The following is an 18283-nucleotide window of genomic DNA, read 5'->3' as shown; positions in this document are numbered from 1 at the left end:
CCAGGACATGCATACAATTCACTTCGGCCACAGTACTGTACACACTACACTCATCCAGAATTACAGTTAATTTGACAAGAAATTCCAAGACAAGTCCGAAATATGCACTTCATGACATAATTATGAAAAGTCCCCAATACACATCTGCTTACTCTGGCTGGGCATCAGTCTCAAATCGAAACATACCGATTTTAAAATGACATATACCAATTTTCTTCGACTTATACCAATTTATAGCAGCTTAAATTTACTCTTATCGATTAAAATTGACATCGATTAAAACTGGTAGATGTCGATTTAAATTTTCTTTTACCTGCAGTTTAAATTGACATATTGATTTAAATAGACAACTACGAGATTAAATTGATGATATGTCAAATTACATTGGTGTTTGTCATTTTAAATCAACGTTATACCAATTTAATTAGATTTTTACCAGTTCAAAATCATCATATACCGAATTGACATATACTTATTGAAATGGATGATACGTAAAACAAATCGGTATATGTGAATTTAAATCGACATCTACCAGTTTAAATGGATGATATGTCAAATTAAATTGGTAGAAGTCAATTTCCTTCGACTTTTAACAGTTTCTAGCAGCTTAAGTTGACTTCTACTGATTTAAATTGACTTATCATCGATTTAGCTCATTTACATATTGCAAATCCCTATTTTGATGATGATGTAACTGAAGATGCACTTGATGTTTACGCACACAGTATCTGAAGAGTGTAAGTTGTGCATATTTTGGGCGAAAGAAGCGTTTACGCCCAAAGATTTTTTATGTGTATTTAGCCTTACGTACAATATGTGCGCAAATAACGCACAGTGTGCATACCAACTTTTATGTAAGGGAACTTAAATATTCAATATAATCAATAACAATGGGGCTTAATAACAACAAGTGTAAACATCAACTTTTAATGTGTACGTGCCAAATCTACAATAGTACATTAACAGGGAAATTCCTCTGCTAGCACACTGACTACTTCAACCCATGCACAACTACTTACTTAGATCACAGGTTGCCATGACAACTAACACTTTTGTCAGGCTGTACGCCCTAAGCATTCCCTGGGTTTAACAGTCTGGTCAGATGGAGTCTGTACCAATTACGAGTGACTAAGACTATCTAGTGAGTGCAGGGCACAGATCACTGGTAATTAAACTGGCCTTCTTATAGAGCCAAGGGCAAGAGTATCCTAAGATAACACAACTCCCTGCCCAGCTCAAATATAGTGGATACAGATGATCAGCTTACTGTTATGGGGGACACAGTAACATCATACTTAACAACAACTAAAACACCAGGTGTAAACAACTTAGTGATGGTAGTCACAGGAAATGAGCTCATAAACAAGAGGTGCACACAATGGTCACCTATGTGCAGAAGATCTCCATCTTCTGGGAAAAGCTTAGCCCTTGTATTCTTTGTACTCTTCTTGGTTCACATGGAGAACAAAGCAATGTCATTCCAAGAATAAAGGTATTGTCATGCCAACATCCTGCAATGAAATGACAGGCTATCGAACTCAATGAGCACCAAGAATTTGTATGGGGAATCTATCACAGGGAGGGGAAAATCTAACTTCTAGTAGGTGCAATCTTAATGAAACAAGGGTTTCACTACACAAGCCTGTGTATTGACTCAATTGATTGTTGATCAACAAAACTATCATTGCTCATTTTTTGCCAAAGGTTTATTCCTGTGAATATTCCTCAGAATATCAATGATGTGATCTTAGCTGGGGAACTGGTCAAAACACAAAAGACATGCTGCCCTGACAGATATCAGCATGTGTGTGTTTATCATACAGTGTTAATAGTTTTTATTGTTTTGACTATGCAATGGCCATATTAGTTAGTTAGCATTGCCAAGCTAGACTATATCCTCAACTTGGAAAGTGATAGCTATGATTCCACAGTTGCAGTTTTTGTGATTCAAATCATATTTATTCGATAGTCACAAGTAATGGTGTCATATGGATGGTTATATATGGTGATATTTCTCCACAATATTTGATAATTCTAGTCATAATTATCATTATTCATCTCTAATTCATTGAAGCTTGTTGGCTCAGAGTCTCCTGCAGTCTTTGTGAAATTGTTAAGCATGTGTCATGTTATTTCCTGTTACCAGATGAGTTTAATCCTCAGTATGTTGCTGTTGTAAGGAGTCCTGTAGCAACCACAACAAATCCAACTACCATTGAAGTATACACAGGTGGTTCCCAAACAGCCAATGTAACATTTGATAAAGCAGTTCTTCAAGGTGCGGCAGATTCTCAGCGTTATATGTTTACACTCAATAGTCCTAGAGTACCAGATGAAGCAATGACAAACATCAGCAGTGAACCTGCTACTCTTACCCTACCTACTACCATGGATACAGCTGCAAGGATTGGTATCTACACCATCACTGTAACAGAAGATGAAAGCCCAGCTGTTGCATGGAGGGTCTTAGTGACAAATGAAAATGGTATGTGAAGTGAAACAAATTAGTAGGAGGGACTGGACCATACAATAGGACAAGATATTGCACCCATACCTTGCTATAGACACAGTGTGGATAAACTGTTTGAAGAAGTCTATAAGACAAATCACCCATCTTTACATAAACCATCATGCAAGGGAAAGCTACTACCTTCATGTAGAGAAGGATATACTTTATACACGAATATCACTCACAGTAAAGCCTTGTAGATATGTCATGGAAGTTATTGACTATGCATTACATCACTGAGGAAAGCTAATTAAATACCGCTGTGAAGGCTTAAATAATCCTCCAATCTATTGTTATTCAAACGTGTCATCAGATTTGATGATGAAATGAAATATATATGATTGTTCTACAAGATATGTCCATATATAGGCATGCATTAGTTATTATATGCCATTTATATGCTAACCTTGTTTGCTAAAACTGCAACATAACTCCATTGATGCCTGTCAGTTCAGTAAGCTACTGTCCATTGGTGCTCTAATTGGGGATATTGTCTACCTGGTGAGGGGTGGGGTGGGAGGCGGGAAGGAAGGGAAGAGTTCTTTGTTGCCATGAGATCTTGTAATGGTTTACCGTAGGTTCTTTAGGGAACACGTCCAAATTCAGCGTTCAAACGCGTTCAACCCCGTTCAGCTGCATATCTGCGTTCGCGACCTTTCAACCGTTCTGCAGCGTTTGTCATCGTTCGTTTGCGTACTCATTAACTACACTCCTTTGTTCACTAATCGGCTTATCTTTGCTGGTTTTTGAGTATAGCGGAAACGTAACAGAGAGAGCTTGTGTCTTTGTGCTCTGTGGTTTGGGAGAAGAGTAATCATTTAAAGAGCCGTTAACAATAGGTGAGATATCTATTCGTCACCTAAAATACTATTGTACATCAGTTGAGATAAACTGGGTCAGTCACGACAGAGGGAAAAAGGGAGACAGTATACGCAGTAACATTCAAGCAATGAAGAATAGCAAATGTTACTGCAGCTATATTTACTACTGTACCCTCGCATCTATCGTACTTACGTTGGGGACTGCACATTGAATCAACCGTCAATCCTCCATGAGCAATGTACTGCCTATTCCCAACTGAATACGAGCACAGAAAAGACCCACGCAGCCAGTGTCGGAAATATACGAAAGAAACAATTAAAGAAAAGCGGCACTTCTGCCGATCGCATGGTCGCGTAACAACACAAGATAATGTAAGTCTAGTTTAACCCGGGTTTGTTCGCTCAACTTGTATCGCAGATAAACTTGCACTTAAATTCCCACCGAAAATCTCTACCTATATAAACACGTGGTAGCCTATCAACACACTAAGTCAATGGGATCAAGCCTAACTATATGTTTATTTTCTTAAATTGTGACGCAGTTAATACCTGGCACTAAAAACTTGTTCTGTGACTGATTTCAATGGGAAATTAAAGTGTGTAAAAAACTCGATCTTTACTTGTGTTATATATAGGAGTTTTCCGTAAGTGGAGCGAACTTACGGAGGCTCATTTATTGTTGAGGAACGATTATCAAAACATGGATATCAATGAAATTATTTGCATAAAGGAAGGGTTAAGAAAATACAACACATTATGTGAAGAGAACGATATACTTTGTTTAATCAAACAAGTAGGCCTATGAAGACACACAATTAGTTTTCAACTTCGTAGTTGAAGTTCAGATCAGTTCCCGAAACTTTGAGGCATTCCTGCAAGTTAGTCTTACACCAGGGTTGTCCAACCTACGGCCCGCGGGCCATAGTCCGGCCCGCCGCAGGGTTGTGTCCGGCCTTCCAGAGGTGCTCTACGGTGTGAAATTTAGTGAGCAGATATATTGATAACAATTTAAAGCTATATAATCAATCATTCGAACCTTCTGGGTCCAAAAACTGCATACAGGTCAGTTTATGTGACACTCTCTCAGTGGAGCCCGGGGGGGGGGGGGGGCGGCTGGACTTTATTCATCTGTTTTATCAGGAAGGAAAATAAATCAGTGCGCTCCGCTAGCAGTGCTCACTGAAAAATCGAGCATAGGGTTCATGCGGCCCTCTCCTTCATCATAATAATTCCATGTGGCCCTCCTCTGCAAAAGGTTGGACAACCCTGTCTTACACAATCATGTAAAAATCAAAGAATGTATATATGTGGTATAACCACAATCCTTGCACTTTTTTAGAATAGTAGGCCTAACATAGGTTGCGACCGAGGTGGTAGGCTGGTAAAGGACGGGTTTGTTACGAAGCTCAAAAGTCAGTAAAAGAAGTTGATCAACTTTATTTCTTTTCAACTTTCTTAACCATGGAATGCTAGAATAACATTTACGCATAAACCGAGAAAAGATAATCGCATTTTTTTCCACATTAATTTTAAATTTCTTTCACAAGAAATTATCGTCACTTGTTCAATCTTTAAAGAATATCGTCTTGAAAAAAAAACTATCGCGATAATAATAATTTTCGATCTATCCCCAACCCTAACCGCAACTAAAGCAGAAGTTGACCCTAGCGGTAGTATGTTTGCCAGAAGCCGGTTGAAATGTCGTCGGCCCGTTTGAAAACCCTCCCCAATGCCAGGTCCGACTATAGCTACTGTAGTTAAAATTACATGACTACGGCCAAGATCCACGATTTTGACGCGGGTTTTACGTCTTCAACCAACTCCCTCATTCAACCATATCAGTTTTTATAACAGAAAATTTAACTGCAGAAAATTCGCGCCCAAAAATATTTTGCTAAAATATACGGCTCAAATTGTCGCAGCTTGTTGCGCAGCAGTATACATAGCACTAACTGCAAGCTTACTTCTATGATTTTTTTCACAGAGACAGTCACAAGATGTACTGTGCTGATTTGATTGGATTCTAGTTCGCAACAAGTTGTTTGCAAATATATTTGCATCTTTGGTATACTACTTGCACACAAAACTTGTTCTAGAACGGGGAATTTCTTATAACGTTACTTTTACTGTACAAGTAATGGGTAGCCTAACTTATATTACGGCTGTACAAAAATCGTAACGTTAGGCTGTTATCACAATAACGAAACGCATGCATGGAAGTATATCGGTTTTCGTTTTCAAGTTACGCTCACCCTCGGCTAATTGGGTCACAGAAATAACCCTTGTAACTGGCATGTAGTGATCATTTAAAAAAAAATAATATACGAGGTGTCTACACGGTATTTTTTTTAAACTAGTTTATACTCAAGTTGTACTTATACGTCTTTATACGAACCTGTGCGCGAACATAACAGAATGAATTTAAACACATTTGAACGAAGTCAAACGCTGCAGAAAGGTACTGCATGCAAACGAACGCAAACAGATGCCTCAGAATGGAGAAAATACTGGCAAAGAAAAGCTTAACTACTTAAGAGAAGAGTTGCGGATGCAAACGAACGCTTCCGAACGGAAATAATGTTGCATTGTTCCCTTTGTTATGCATCACTTTTGTGTAACTAATCGGATTAAATTCTTCCCCTAACAAACGAACGCATCGGAACGGTGACCCTTCTAGCGGTCCGTTCGGATGCGTTCAACATCGTTCCAGGGTGGATTTAGGCATGCGTTTGAACGAGTTCAAACTCAGCTGCACGCAAATGAACGTACGTATTTTGGACGTGTTCCCTTAGTTATTTTGCCATGATCCGATCATAATGCTTTTCAGTTCCAATGACCTTTGACTTCTTATAATTCACACTATGACATCATCACACATTGAGGCAACCACTTGCATGCATACATCTGCAAGTATGAATTCTGTCAACCTTGCAGTTGAGGAGAAGTTCACAATGCACCTTTTCTTTCTACAAAGTTGGTCAAGTTTAGCCTTTGACGAGCTCCTTTGTTACCATTGACAGTTTACATTGATTAATATGATATAAACTTTGAGTATTATTCTGTACATGGGTTTGAGGGTTTTAATCACTATTGATATTGGTAGGACCGCACACATATTTATGGTTTCAGTCTAAATTGTATATGGATTGTTTTTGTTTCTGTGTGCCTCATGCCTCGTTTGAAACAATGTATATTACAGAAATTGATCCTTAATTGGAAGGGTATCAAACAATACATGCATTCCCTATATTGAAAACAAAATAGCTTGCTGTTTATTGTGGAGTTCAATGGTCATGTGAGGTCAGCAAAGGTCTAATCTGAAAACCTTGCAAACATGGTATCTCTAGAATGGAAATGTGCTTGCATCTCATGTAAATAAAACATATCACAAGATCACTATGAAATTGTGTATGCATATCTGAAGAAGGAATTTATCCTCATTATATCAGATTCTTAAAAACTTGTTATGTTATTGCAACCTGAATGCATTTTGTGCATTTCTGTTTGGTAGTTTAAATGTTGACTTTTGAGTGTGTGAGGTCTAACAACCCATTCAGGGCATACACCTACCAACTGTTAAACTTCATTGATCTTAATCTTTAGAATGAATTTGTGAAACTTTTTCTTGATGCACACACACAGGCAAGTACCCACACAAGTTCATCTGCATACCTGTTTCAATTTTTGTTGCCTGATCATTAAGCAAGTACTTAAACTAAAATAATCAAAAATTGAAGAAACACATTTTTGAGATTGAAGACAGATTTACCAATGTACGTGGCAATAATTGCAGCAAAATAATAGTTACAACAATTTTAACTACAACAGACTGAGTGCTGGTATCACTACCTTACGCCTAAATTTCTTCTCAGCAACTATTAAAGCTTTGGAATATTCCACTGGTGCATCAATGGGCGATAGCGTGACTGTCATGGTTGAGTCAAGCGTAGATACAGCAAGGCTTCGTTGGAGGAGAGATGGAGTTAGGAATCCAGACGGGTCAACAGGCAGCTCTTGTTTTGGAAAGACATCTTGTGGTGATGCTAGTGCTTTGAAATCTGTTGTCTTTGAGAGCCATAAACAAGGTGCATACAGTGAACAAGTCCATGCCATCATGAATGTTATTGTCAGAGGTGGGTATTTCTTTTGACTTTCATGCTTGTGTGTACTATCCAATGTAGTATTCCTCATTACAATACTTATAACACTGAATGGATATTTAATAAAATAAAATCCAGTTTCTAAAGGAGACACTATCCCAAGCATCTTCAATGGCTTAAATGACAGGAATAATTGTGAAAACGTTGTGTAGAACGCTTAGAAAAATCATGTTAGCGCTTTCTTTAATCTCTGATGTCGTAGTGCCACTAAAATCTAAAACATATAACTCTCTCTTTGTTTTCGTTTTTGTATAATTTCTTGCTGAACTGAGGTGAAAGGAGTCTATGGGATGGTGATGCTATGTGTTTGTGTGTGTTGTAATGTAGAGAATATCGCCTGCAGCTTGGTAGAGATTGTACTATTGTTGCCCCTGGGAAAAATGATTTGGAAGGCTATTTCAGCAGCCTAAATCCAAGAAGCTCCACTCAAGTATATGAGTCAAACATTCTGTTGATTAAAAGATGATTTATTCTCTCTGTGATAAAATTAAAAGATCAAATAGATGCTGTAAAATTACTTGATGATACTGATTGGAAACAAACAAATAGATATATATATATATATATTATATGGCCTTAACAATGATTGTGAGCACTGGTTGGTTCCTATATAAGAACTAATTTGCCCTGTATGCTTGGAGTCACATGTGATGTGGAATCTGATGCATGATTGATTCAATATCACCTACTTCAAAACATCTTTATTATTCATCAATTATGTCACTGAATGAACCAATCATGATTTTGAAGAAGAAAACAACTCATAATTTTTTTGGTCATGATCATCGATATCTGCAAATACGGGCTAGAAAGTGGACCAACAAGTTATATTTCTTTGTTCCGACACCAGTGGGAATTAAAGAGGAGGAACTTGAAGTCAAAAGTGCAAATGGTTAAGACCTGGCAGGAGTTTGATAGGATCTAAAAGGAGGTATAATATCACTCAAGACAGTGCACACTTGTTTGGTATTCTGACTGAGGATTTGGCACAAAGGAATTCCAAGTCCTCAGACATCAGTTGAAAAGAATCACCTTGTCCTTCTCCAGTAGACTTCTCTCATTAAGGGGCACTGCTAAGGTTACAGTAGGGTATGTGGATTTGGACTGTAATGGAAAAAAATCAAAGGGGTCCTCCAAGCATGAGTTTGTGTGTATGTGTGTGTTAATCTGTGACACTTGCTTGGGTCTGTAATAACTCAACAACTGAGTGATGGAAATTTGTCATACTTGCTGTGTAGATGTATTACACTGATAATGTGTGCCCTATTGGTTTTGGTGTTCATGGTATGAATATTAAAGAGGTTATGGGGTCAAATGTAAAAATATTTACATTGCAATAACTCCACGACATTAAGTAGGATTGTACCAAACTTGCAGGGAACCACAGTTTCCCTTGGGTTTTTGTTTGTAGTGTCTTCTTAAACATGTTTAATAAAGAACAATACAAACAAAAACAATCGTAAGGAAGAAGTTTGGATGCACGTCTTTGATATTTGTTGAAAATAATTCAATACAGTCATCATGTCAAGATGGTGATACATGTCTGAGAGCTCTTCTAAGCATGCAATTAGAACTTATGTAATCTTTAATGTGAGGATGACTGTAGGCACAAAAGAATGTTATTGTTTTAGACCATTATAATACACGGTTGCTAACAGATTGATGTCAGTAATACTCAGGTCTTAGATATATTAGTTCTTAGTTCTTAAATTTGCTTTCACCTTATCCTCACTTTAATTGCTAACACAAACTCAAGACATTGGAATATATGGTGCAGAAAATCCAGGAAGCAATGTATAAGCTACCACTGTAGTGCATAGTTAGGAAGAAGGAATCAGCTGTGCTCTTGCTTATAGCAGTTAAAAATGTGTTTATTTAAAGGCTACTATAATATTACAGAGATGAAAATATTATGAACACATTCTTGTGAAAAACAAATTTAATTACATATACTCAGAATTAATAGCTATAACTTAAAGGTGGGTTGCATTCTGTGTGTGCATAAAGATAGAAATTTTGAACAGGCCATTGCTGCCATGAATCATAATAGATATCATATAATTACTAGATTGAATTCAAAGAAGGATAATAGGCAGCCATGTGTGACATAAACAGTATTTTTGTCAAGATGAAGCCATGCATGGTTGTCTAGCGTGGCTCTCACAGCCAAAAGTTTGCAAGACAATTTGATCTAAATGCTTCTGTTGGATACAAGCCAGTTATCTTCATAAATCCTTTTCATGCAGTAGACAGGTCTCTCTGACCTTTTTATATAGAACTGAACAATATGGGACTACCAACTACTGTGTAACCACCACAAGAGTACATTGTGTGAAGTATTTCATGTAAGAAGTATAGGATGAGATACTGATATAACTAAAACGTGTATATAGGCAAACATTATAGACTGACTGTTGAGTATATACTGACATCTTCATGACTGACACAATTCTTTAAATTTACATATCTCGTTTACTCAGTTTAGGTTCAGATAACATTCATAAAGATATCCAAATGACATGTGTATACGTGAATTTGTGTATAGTAGGCTTTGCTCATAACATGATTTCAAGATCTAATATATAAAATGGATCTCTTTTGGATAATACAGATACCCTATAATAACTAGATAAAGTAATCAGCAAAATGTCAGGGTATAAGGCTGACTGGGTAGAAGAATGTTAACAAAATCATATTGTTAACAAATTATTTAAATTTGGTTTGTAGCACCTTGAGACTTGCATAACATCAAGGATAGCATGCTGTATGTTTAACATATGGTCTGTTGAGCTTTGGTCTGTCTGTAGAGTCTTTTAAATAAATCAAGGATAGTATGTTGTTGTTTAAGATTGGGTATGTAGACCCTTTGCATCAAATCAAGGATAACATGTTTTATGTTTAAGATTTGGTCCGAAGAGTCAATGCATTACATGAATAATAGCATGTTGTATGTCTATATAGCTTTGGTATGTAATACCTTTAAATTAAATCAAGGATAGCATGTTGCATGCTTAAATTTTGGGTGGTATAAAACCTTTGCATTGCACCAAGGATAGCATGATTTAGGTTTTTCAGTAGAGGCATTGTATTATATGGAGGATATGATGTTTATGAATTGATCTGTATAACCTTTGTATTACATCATGCACAGAATGTCTTATGTTTGGATTACTTTGGTAGCTAGAACCTTTGTATTACATCAAGGATAGCATGATATATGTTTAAATGCAGTGGATACAATAACACTTTTCTATACATCGTGAATAACATGCTAAGGTCTGGAGAAACTTTGTATTGCATAAAGGATACCATGTTGTCTGTTAAAGATTTGGTCTGAAAAACCTTTGTATTTCCAATACTTCATGAAGAACAAAATGTATGAAAACAAGAAAGTACAAAATGTATGCACTTAATCTCTGCAAATTGATTCATCAATGATACTGATATATTTTTCACTCCTTTACATTTAAGAATGTCCAGAGAACATGTGGAGTCCACCTGACTGTACTAATACATGTGAACCTTGTATCAACGGAGGAGTTTGCTCAGATTTAACTGGTCTGTGTCTTTGTCCTCCTGGATTCAGTGGAAACAATTGTGAAAATAGTAAGTTTTTTAGCTAAATTGTCTTAACAATTAACAATGCATGTTTTTCCTGTTACTGTAAGTACCTTCACCCTCAAGCAGTACTTGGCAAAGAATTGCTGAATCTACACTGATTAATAATGTGCTCTTCATTTTCACCTCTTGTAGTAAAGAAATGTTAGGGATGATACCATAATCAATCAATCAATAAACATGTAACTAGATGCTCTCAAAGTTTGTTATGATTTACTAAGATTAATTGTACTAATTCAAGTTTGATCTTCAGCTGGAGGCAGGAAATAATATCAACATTAAGAGACATTCACTTGTATTTTAAGTATTAATTTTAAATGAGCCTCAATCTTATCAGCTGTTGATGGTAACATGTCTCTGGCCAGATTGTGTAACTGATCTGGTATTTGTTGTCAGAAATCTTGTCAACATTAATTCTAACTTTACTGCTTATTAGTGAAGCAAAACGCAGATAGCGAGAGATATTACAGATTTAAGTACCTTCGCCTCTGCCAGACAAGGTTTGCAGGAGAAAATGACAGCCATTCCGGAGGTTAACAGACAAAACACAATAAACAATCTCTTTGGTCAAATTTGGACACATGAAAATATATTGCAGATAATCACACTTACACAATAATAATGTGAAATACATAGCCTAGAAGAAAATACAATAACCACAAAAGCAATACTAGTGTTCGTGACAGCTCTGAATACAAACCAAACTGTATAATGAACACAGTACATCTCTTTCACACTAAATTAATAATAATTGACAGTGTGGTGACACAGCACAACTAAAACAATATAACACTGCAGTATGCTCAACTGGTGAAAAATTCTTATCTTACTCATTTAACTGGTGAGGTATTCTGCTCATTGGCTCCCGTAATAGCTTGGGAGTAAAACGTTAAAGACCTCAAAGCTCTTGCACATCTTGTCTTGCTAACTTGGGTTGGCTTCACGATCAATATTACCTCCATATTATATATACCTATTTGCTTGTTTCCAATCAATATCATCAAGTAATTTAACAGCATGTGGTTGAACTTATAATTGTATCAGGGAGAGAACAAATCATCTCCTAATTGGGTCAATCCAGGCCAAATCAACAGATTTTTGGGTCGATTCCACGTCGACCCTCTCAGAATCGCCTGAAATTGATATGGTGTCTTGCCATATGTCTCAAAGGATGAAATTGGGCACCAAAAAAATTGAAAAATTTTTCGTTGCTAGGATATGGCCCCGCCTAGCAACCAAATCCAGATTGCATTTTAAAAGCCCTAAATTTGTGTCAAGTTTGGAGGCATTTTTTGCATAAATGTAAAGTATTTTATGTCTGATATTGCAGATATTGTGGAAGACATGTGGCCAGTCTTCGAATTTAGCTAATTTTGAGGAAAATTTACGGTCTCAATTTTTCGTAACAAGTAATTAAAATGGCAGAAAATGAGATAGGGGTCTTTTCTGGCCCTACTTTGAGTGTGCTCTATATTCACAAGCAAAGGCATGTTTGAATTTTAATTTCCATAGGATCCTTGTCCAGTGGTAGTTGTACAGGAAAAGTGCGAAAAAAAAGTCAAGCGGGTCGTACGTTTTACGAACAAATTTCAATAGAATGTTTTAATCATATATTTGAGTGGAGCTTCTTGGATTTAGGCTTCAGAAATAGCCTACCAAATCATTTTCCCCAGGGGCAACGATAGTACCATCTCTAGCAAGCTACAGGGGATATTCGCCATATTACAAAGGTGAGTGGAGGGTTAGCTCAGTGGTTAACGCCGGTGCCTTTCAATCATAGGTCCCGAGTTCGAGTCACTCAAAGATTAATGTTTGTCGTCCAGTGGCAGAGTTGTTGACAATTGACAATTCATAATCATGGACGTTAAATATGAATCTTAGAGACTGACTTCGGTCAGCTTGAGGCTTTGATAAGCCAATGATGGCTTCTTCACGAGTTCCTGCTTGCAGGAGGATCTAAATTACATAAATACATACATATTTTCATCAACAGTTCATGGCAGGAATGTCTTTGGTCAGAATGCTGAGTATAAATGTGATGATTCTGGTGACGACCATGCTGATGGATGTCAGGGTGCAATCATCTGTTATCCTGATCCTCTTGGCTGTTTCTGTCCTGCTGGCTATAAAGGACTAAACTGTACAGAAGGTATCAATAATACTGTGTTTATAAGAAGTTATGACAAACAGATTGTTGAGTCCATTAGAATAGTCACCAATACAATTGCTAAGAGTAAATGATAGGCTGCAGATACAGACTCTATATCAATGAGGTCTTCCTTTCTTTGTATCATGTTTAATTATTTTCCTGATGTATGTTTCGATTTGGAAATATTAATGTTAATCATATTAGTAAAACGTGTGTGAGCTGCTCAAAAACTGTTGTTAACAACACTTTTGGCTTATGAACATCAAGTTAGGTTATCTGGTAAGCTATGTGTGTTGATATGAACATACATGTCATATTACTCAATTTATACACTGTAAGTTTTTTTTTCTGATTTGGTTTCTTTGTTGTTGAAACATGGTAATAAATATACTGAAATTCTGGTTCTGCCAGTGAATTTGCACTTTATACTGTATGCTTCCCAAAAGGAAGATATTACATTCATATTGTTAAGTGATAACATTGCATTTTTATTATCCTTTTCTATCTGAAATTTATAACGATTCATAACATGGCAATGAGCTATACCCGTTTATCTTTCAATGCTGACAATAGTTTCAATGGTGTTAGTGGTGTCATCATTCAATAGACTCCATTTGTTGCTTCTGGTTTTGGTAGAGACAGCTTCCTGATATTTGAAATAAGGGAGATCATCCAAGTATCCATTCTGTAAAATTGGAAGAAATGTCACTTTTAAGACTAGGTACTGTACCTTGTAGGAGTTTGTTGACTTTCATTAATAGTATCATTCTATCATTTTGCACATTACAGGTCTCTCAGAACGATTATTTTAGCAGTGTAGATCATATCTGGGAATGTGTGCTCTTTAGTTTTCTGATATCACAACCATGTTTCAGTACTTCATCAGCAATTTCATGACTTACATTTTACCTTCTTCAATTCTTTCCAGAGTGTGAAACAGGGAAGTTTGGTGCTAACTGTAAACAGGAGTGTCATTGTGCAGATAACACTCTCTGTGCTTTAGACACTGGTGTGTGTGAGAACAACCAATGTGAGGATGGCTGGAGAGGAACAAACTGTCAATGCAAGTATTTTCATTATGTTATTTGTACTCTATATTGGTACTGTAACTGTGATTGCCAAGTGAGATTATAATGAGCACGTAATCCCTTGAACACACACATCTCTCACTTTAATCAAGTATAATCAACAGCTGATCAGAAGTTCTGGCAACAAGACAATAGACATTAACTTCATACACATAAAACAATTGCAGGCTATGCAGAACAGTGTAGTATACATGTATTCGACCAGTTAGAGGTTTTACAAGACTGTGACAAGAAATATTAGGATCAACTAACCATAACTAAAATTCTGCTACTTAAGCAATACTTGTGAACATAGACAACCCAGGTGAAAATTCCAGTTAATACCTGTTGAACTGGTTTTAACAGGTACCTGTTGCAACTGGTATTTGGTGACAGGTATTAACTGGTATTAACAGGTTTCAACTTAAACAATACATATGAACATAGACAAAGCTGCTTTTGTGGCTACAAAGGTAGTTTGGCTAATTCTTTAGTACTACTGTAGTGCTACAAGCCATATATTCTAACTCCCTGGTACTGCAAGGACCTAAAATGTTTGGTTGACTTATTTTCAAGTCAAGGAAATTGCTTAGACTCAAGTTGATTGCCTAATAAGATAGCTGTAATTTAAATTTAGTATTATATGGACATGCCAATATACAAATTAGCTGAATTTTGTTGTAACCATGAGAAAGTATTGACTGTTTGAATGCATTGTTTGAATGCATGTTAAGATTGTACCTACATCATGTTTTAAAGGTCAGGGGTCAAATTAGGTGAGTCGTATAGTGAAGACATCGACTTCAAAGTGGTCATATTACCCAAATTTTGGAATGAAATCTGCAACATGATCCATGGATTGCATAGTACTTATATTAAAGTTTTAAATATTTCTTTGTCTAAATATGGCACAAAGCATTGAAATTAATTTTATGATACTAAATGTGAAAGACCTCATGTGTTGTCTCAGAACTTTAAATATTTGATAAGATGGTAAAATATCATTTCAGGTTAGTTGTTTCTAATTCTGTTAGTGCCAGCTAATTGTCCTGTTGGTGTTACCAGTGATTGCCATAACTTTAATAACTACTTCAAGTATATAACTGCTAATTCTATTACTGGTAGATGGCCCATGTCCTGTTGGTTATTATGGTGACTTCTGCAACCTAACCTGCTCCTGTTCTGGTGGAGAGGATGCATGCAGTGAAGTTGAGGCTAACTGTGCCAATGGGTGTGCTGTACCCTGGACTGGGATAGCGTGTAATCAAGGTAACTAGTACAAGCAGATGATTACTGCTTGATAGATAACATGCCAGCAATGATCTTCATTTATCTTAGTAACTTGACATAAAAATGGGAACAGGGGTGTGAAGGGGTATGTTACCTACATATATATCGATGTATGTTAAGACAATTATAGAAAAATTATATCAAATACCATAATTAAATGGAAGAATGTTTTAGGTCAAGCTACTCGTAACAGCTTTGTTTTTAACTTGCAGTATACATCCTATCTACAGTTTGTCCAAATCTAACATGTCAAATATGAGAACTCAAGCTTGCCTTCGTATCCTGGTGTCACAGGGGTAGTATATCCCTGACGAGAGTGTAGCGTACCAAAAATATGCTACCATTGTTAAGAAAAGTAACATGTGCCATCTGCAACGAAATTGTACATCAAGAAAATGCAGTTTGGTCAGTGGATTTGGAGCTCTGTATGCACAATACTAGGGCTGAGGATCCTCCACAAATTTCAACTGGCATTTTGTAACTGCCTTTGATATTGACTATCTAGTCTACTGCAAATTAAGCCTAACTTAGGCCTAACTTTGGCTATGCTAACTAGTAAGTATATCTACTCTGTCACTATCCGACCAAATACATCCTCATCTGCGCTTGTCTCTGGTTCAACATGTGTACTTGAATTTCTGCCCCTCCCCCCATGTGTTCCAGCCCTGAACTGTATGTTATAAACAGTAAAAATCTGATCAGTAAAGTGTATATATTTATACTATACACGTTTACACATACCATACATACTGTAATGTGCATAGCATCTTGGTATGGTTTGTTTGCCAGACCAGAGTCCCAGAGCAGAGAAAGTAAACAAACAATAACATCATTTGTTTTCTACTTCCCCTGTCAGAACCAGTCTAGCCAATTTCCTTGCAACATTTATTGATTGCTGCGATATGTTGTATCATTTGTACATAACTACTTAAAATATTGTGCACACGTACCGTACGTCCTATTTACAATTTTGTGAAATGTTAGCAGCATCCCGTACAATAAATGCTCTGTTGATGGCCTGGTGCAAGAGAGCTGTTTTTTCTTGCTTCTCAAAATTTTGGATACTCTATTGTGCAGAACTTTTATTTTGATGGAGCCTTTGCCCTCCCACCTCCTCCCTCCCCTGCATGTGGCATCACAAGAACAATTGGGTAATAAGATAAAAATATTGTTATTGTAGCAAAAGTTAGGAAAACACATGTGACATTTTTGGTCCTGTAAGAATTGTAAGTATTCAATATGAATGTAGCACAGTCACTGCTGCATGTCGCCTGGTATTTAAGCATAGTGATGACAGCATAAGAAAACATTTTCACAGAAATACTTTCTTTATTCCAGACAATGGTGCAGGAAACATCATCCTAACATATGTCAGAGTGAACTCTGGACAAGCAGCTAACGTGACCTGCACTGTTATTAGGAACCCTCTGGTAGCACAGAGTGACTTGGTACTGAGTCCTATTGGTACATTACTTACTGCTGATGAAGATGCAAGAAGTTATAACCAAACAAAGGTTGTGGAAATAACATTAGAGACAGTCATGCAAGTGACTTGCTCCGTCAATGGTACTGGGCTTATGGAAACCATCACGCTAATGCCTAATGGTTAGTATTAAGAATTTTTTTTTTTAGAATTTCAGCAGTTTACTGGTGTATGGTGAGATGTTCATTTTGAGTTCATTGGAGAAGCTCATAGCAGCACTCAGAGACAGAGAATAATGTGTCAAGGTAAGAGTATCATCAGTTGACTTATCGACAGCCAGATTCTCTATATGAATAAAAGTGAGAGGCACCAAGGAGGAGCTATTTGTGGCACTGAGAGAAAGAAATCATTCTACCGAGGTAAGAGTTTTATTAATTTCTGGTATACAGCCAGAAACATGAATTCAGGGTAATTCTAGTGAGTGTAGCCCAGAGTACTAGTGAGAGTAACACAGAAAGAAAAGACCTTAACACTCAGAGAACTGATCTGCCAGATAGAAGACAACATGGAGACTGTTCTAAGTACCACACTGGATTTACAAGATTAGAGTCACTATCAGGAATCTGGATCTTGGAATGACATCTGAAACTCAAAGCGCCGATTGCATATACCAGGCATTGTTTTCGTGTAAGAAGTGATGGTGATGGCATGCTCTGACAAGGAAGACACCACAATTGCAGCAGTAGGTATATACTATATATCAACCTTATTATAAATAATCATATTGATATTTATTGAGAATGATATACAAGTTTTAACGTTTTGTCTTAAAATTGTTAAAGTTTAATTGCATGGCCAGATCTAGACCATTTGCACTTTGTCTATATGTCAGCACTATAGCCTTTTGTAGCCATCTAAGTCTTCACATGTGTTTGGTGAAGGTAGTTACCATCATAGAGGGAGGAAACGGATTAATACTAGCTGTATTTGAAGCCAAAGAAGGCCGGTATGATATATGGCCAAATGTATTACATAACCTATACTTGTGACAATTGCTGGCTTTTGAGATACAAATACAAAATTTTGAATAAAAATGTCAACATTTCCTTCGTGGATGAAACAATCCAGACAAAGAAATAAGGTACTACTAGATCCTAACCTTCAAAATGTTTGAAATTAACAGCTCTGATGTTACAACTTGTATAAGACTTGTGTATATTAACATACCTAACAGAGAAGACAAAAA

At 36.7% G+C, this 18283-nt stretch overlaps 1 protein-coding gene across 4 annotated transcripts in view; it reads left to right on the top strand.

Annotated features, from left to right (window-relative positions):
• The window catches only part of LOC139955968 (uncharacterized), a 595985-nt gene that overhangs the window by 203633 nt on the left and 374069 nt on the right, over positions 1 to 18283 (top strand). For all 4 annotated transcript variants that reach the window (XM_071955175.1, XM_071955174.1, XM_071955173.1 and 1 more), the window contains exons 21-27: positions 2147 to 2485; positions 7203 to 7463; positions 10962 to 11096; positions 13102 to 13257; positions 14186 to 14320; positions 15450 to 15593; positions 16953 to 17219. In XM_071955175.1, coding sequence (XP_071811276.1) covers positions 2147 to 2485; positions 7203 to 7463; positions 10962 to 11096; positions 13102 to 13257; positions 14186 to 14320; positions 15450 to 15593; positions 16953 to 17219 — 1437 coding nt within the window. The remainder of the gene's footprint in view (positions 1 to 2146; positions 2486 to 7202; positions 7464 to 10961; positions 11097 to 13101; positions 13258 to 14185; positions 14321 to 15449; positions 15594 to 16952; positions 17220 to 18283) is intronic.

This window comes from Apostichopus japonicus, chromosome 2 (assembly GCF_037975245.1).
Source record: "Apostichopus japonicus isolate 1M-3 chromosome 2, ASM3797524v1, whole genome shotgun sequence".
Classification (NCBI taxonomy): Eukaryota; Metazoa; Echinodermata; class Holothuroidea; order Aspidochirotida; family Stichopodidae; genus Apostichopus; species Apostichopus japonicus.
The sequence above is the reverse complement of the archived record's forward strand: the minus strand, read 5'-3'. Positions and strand labels throughout refer to the sequence as shown.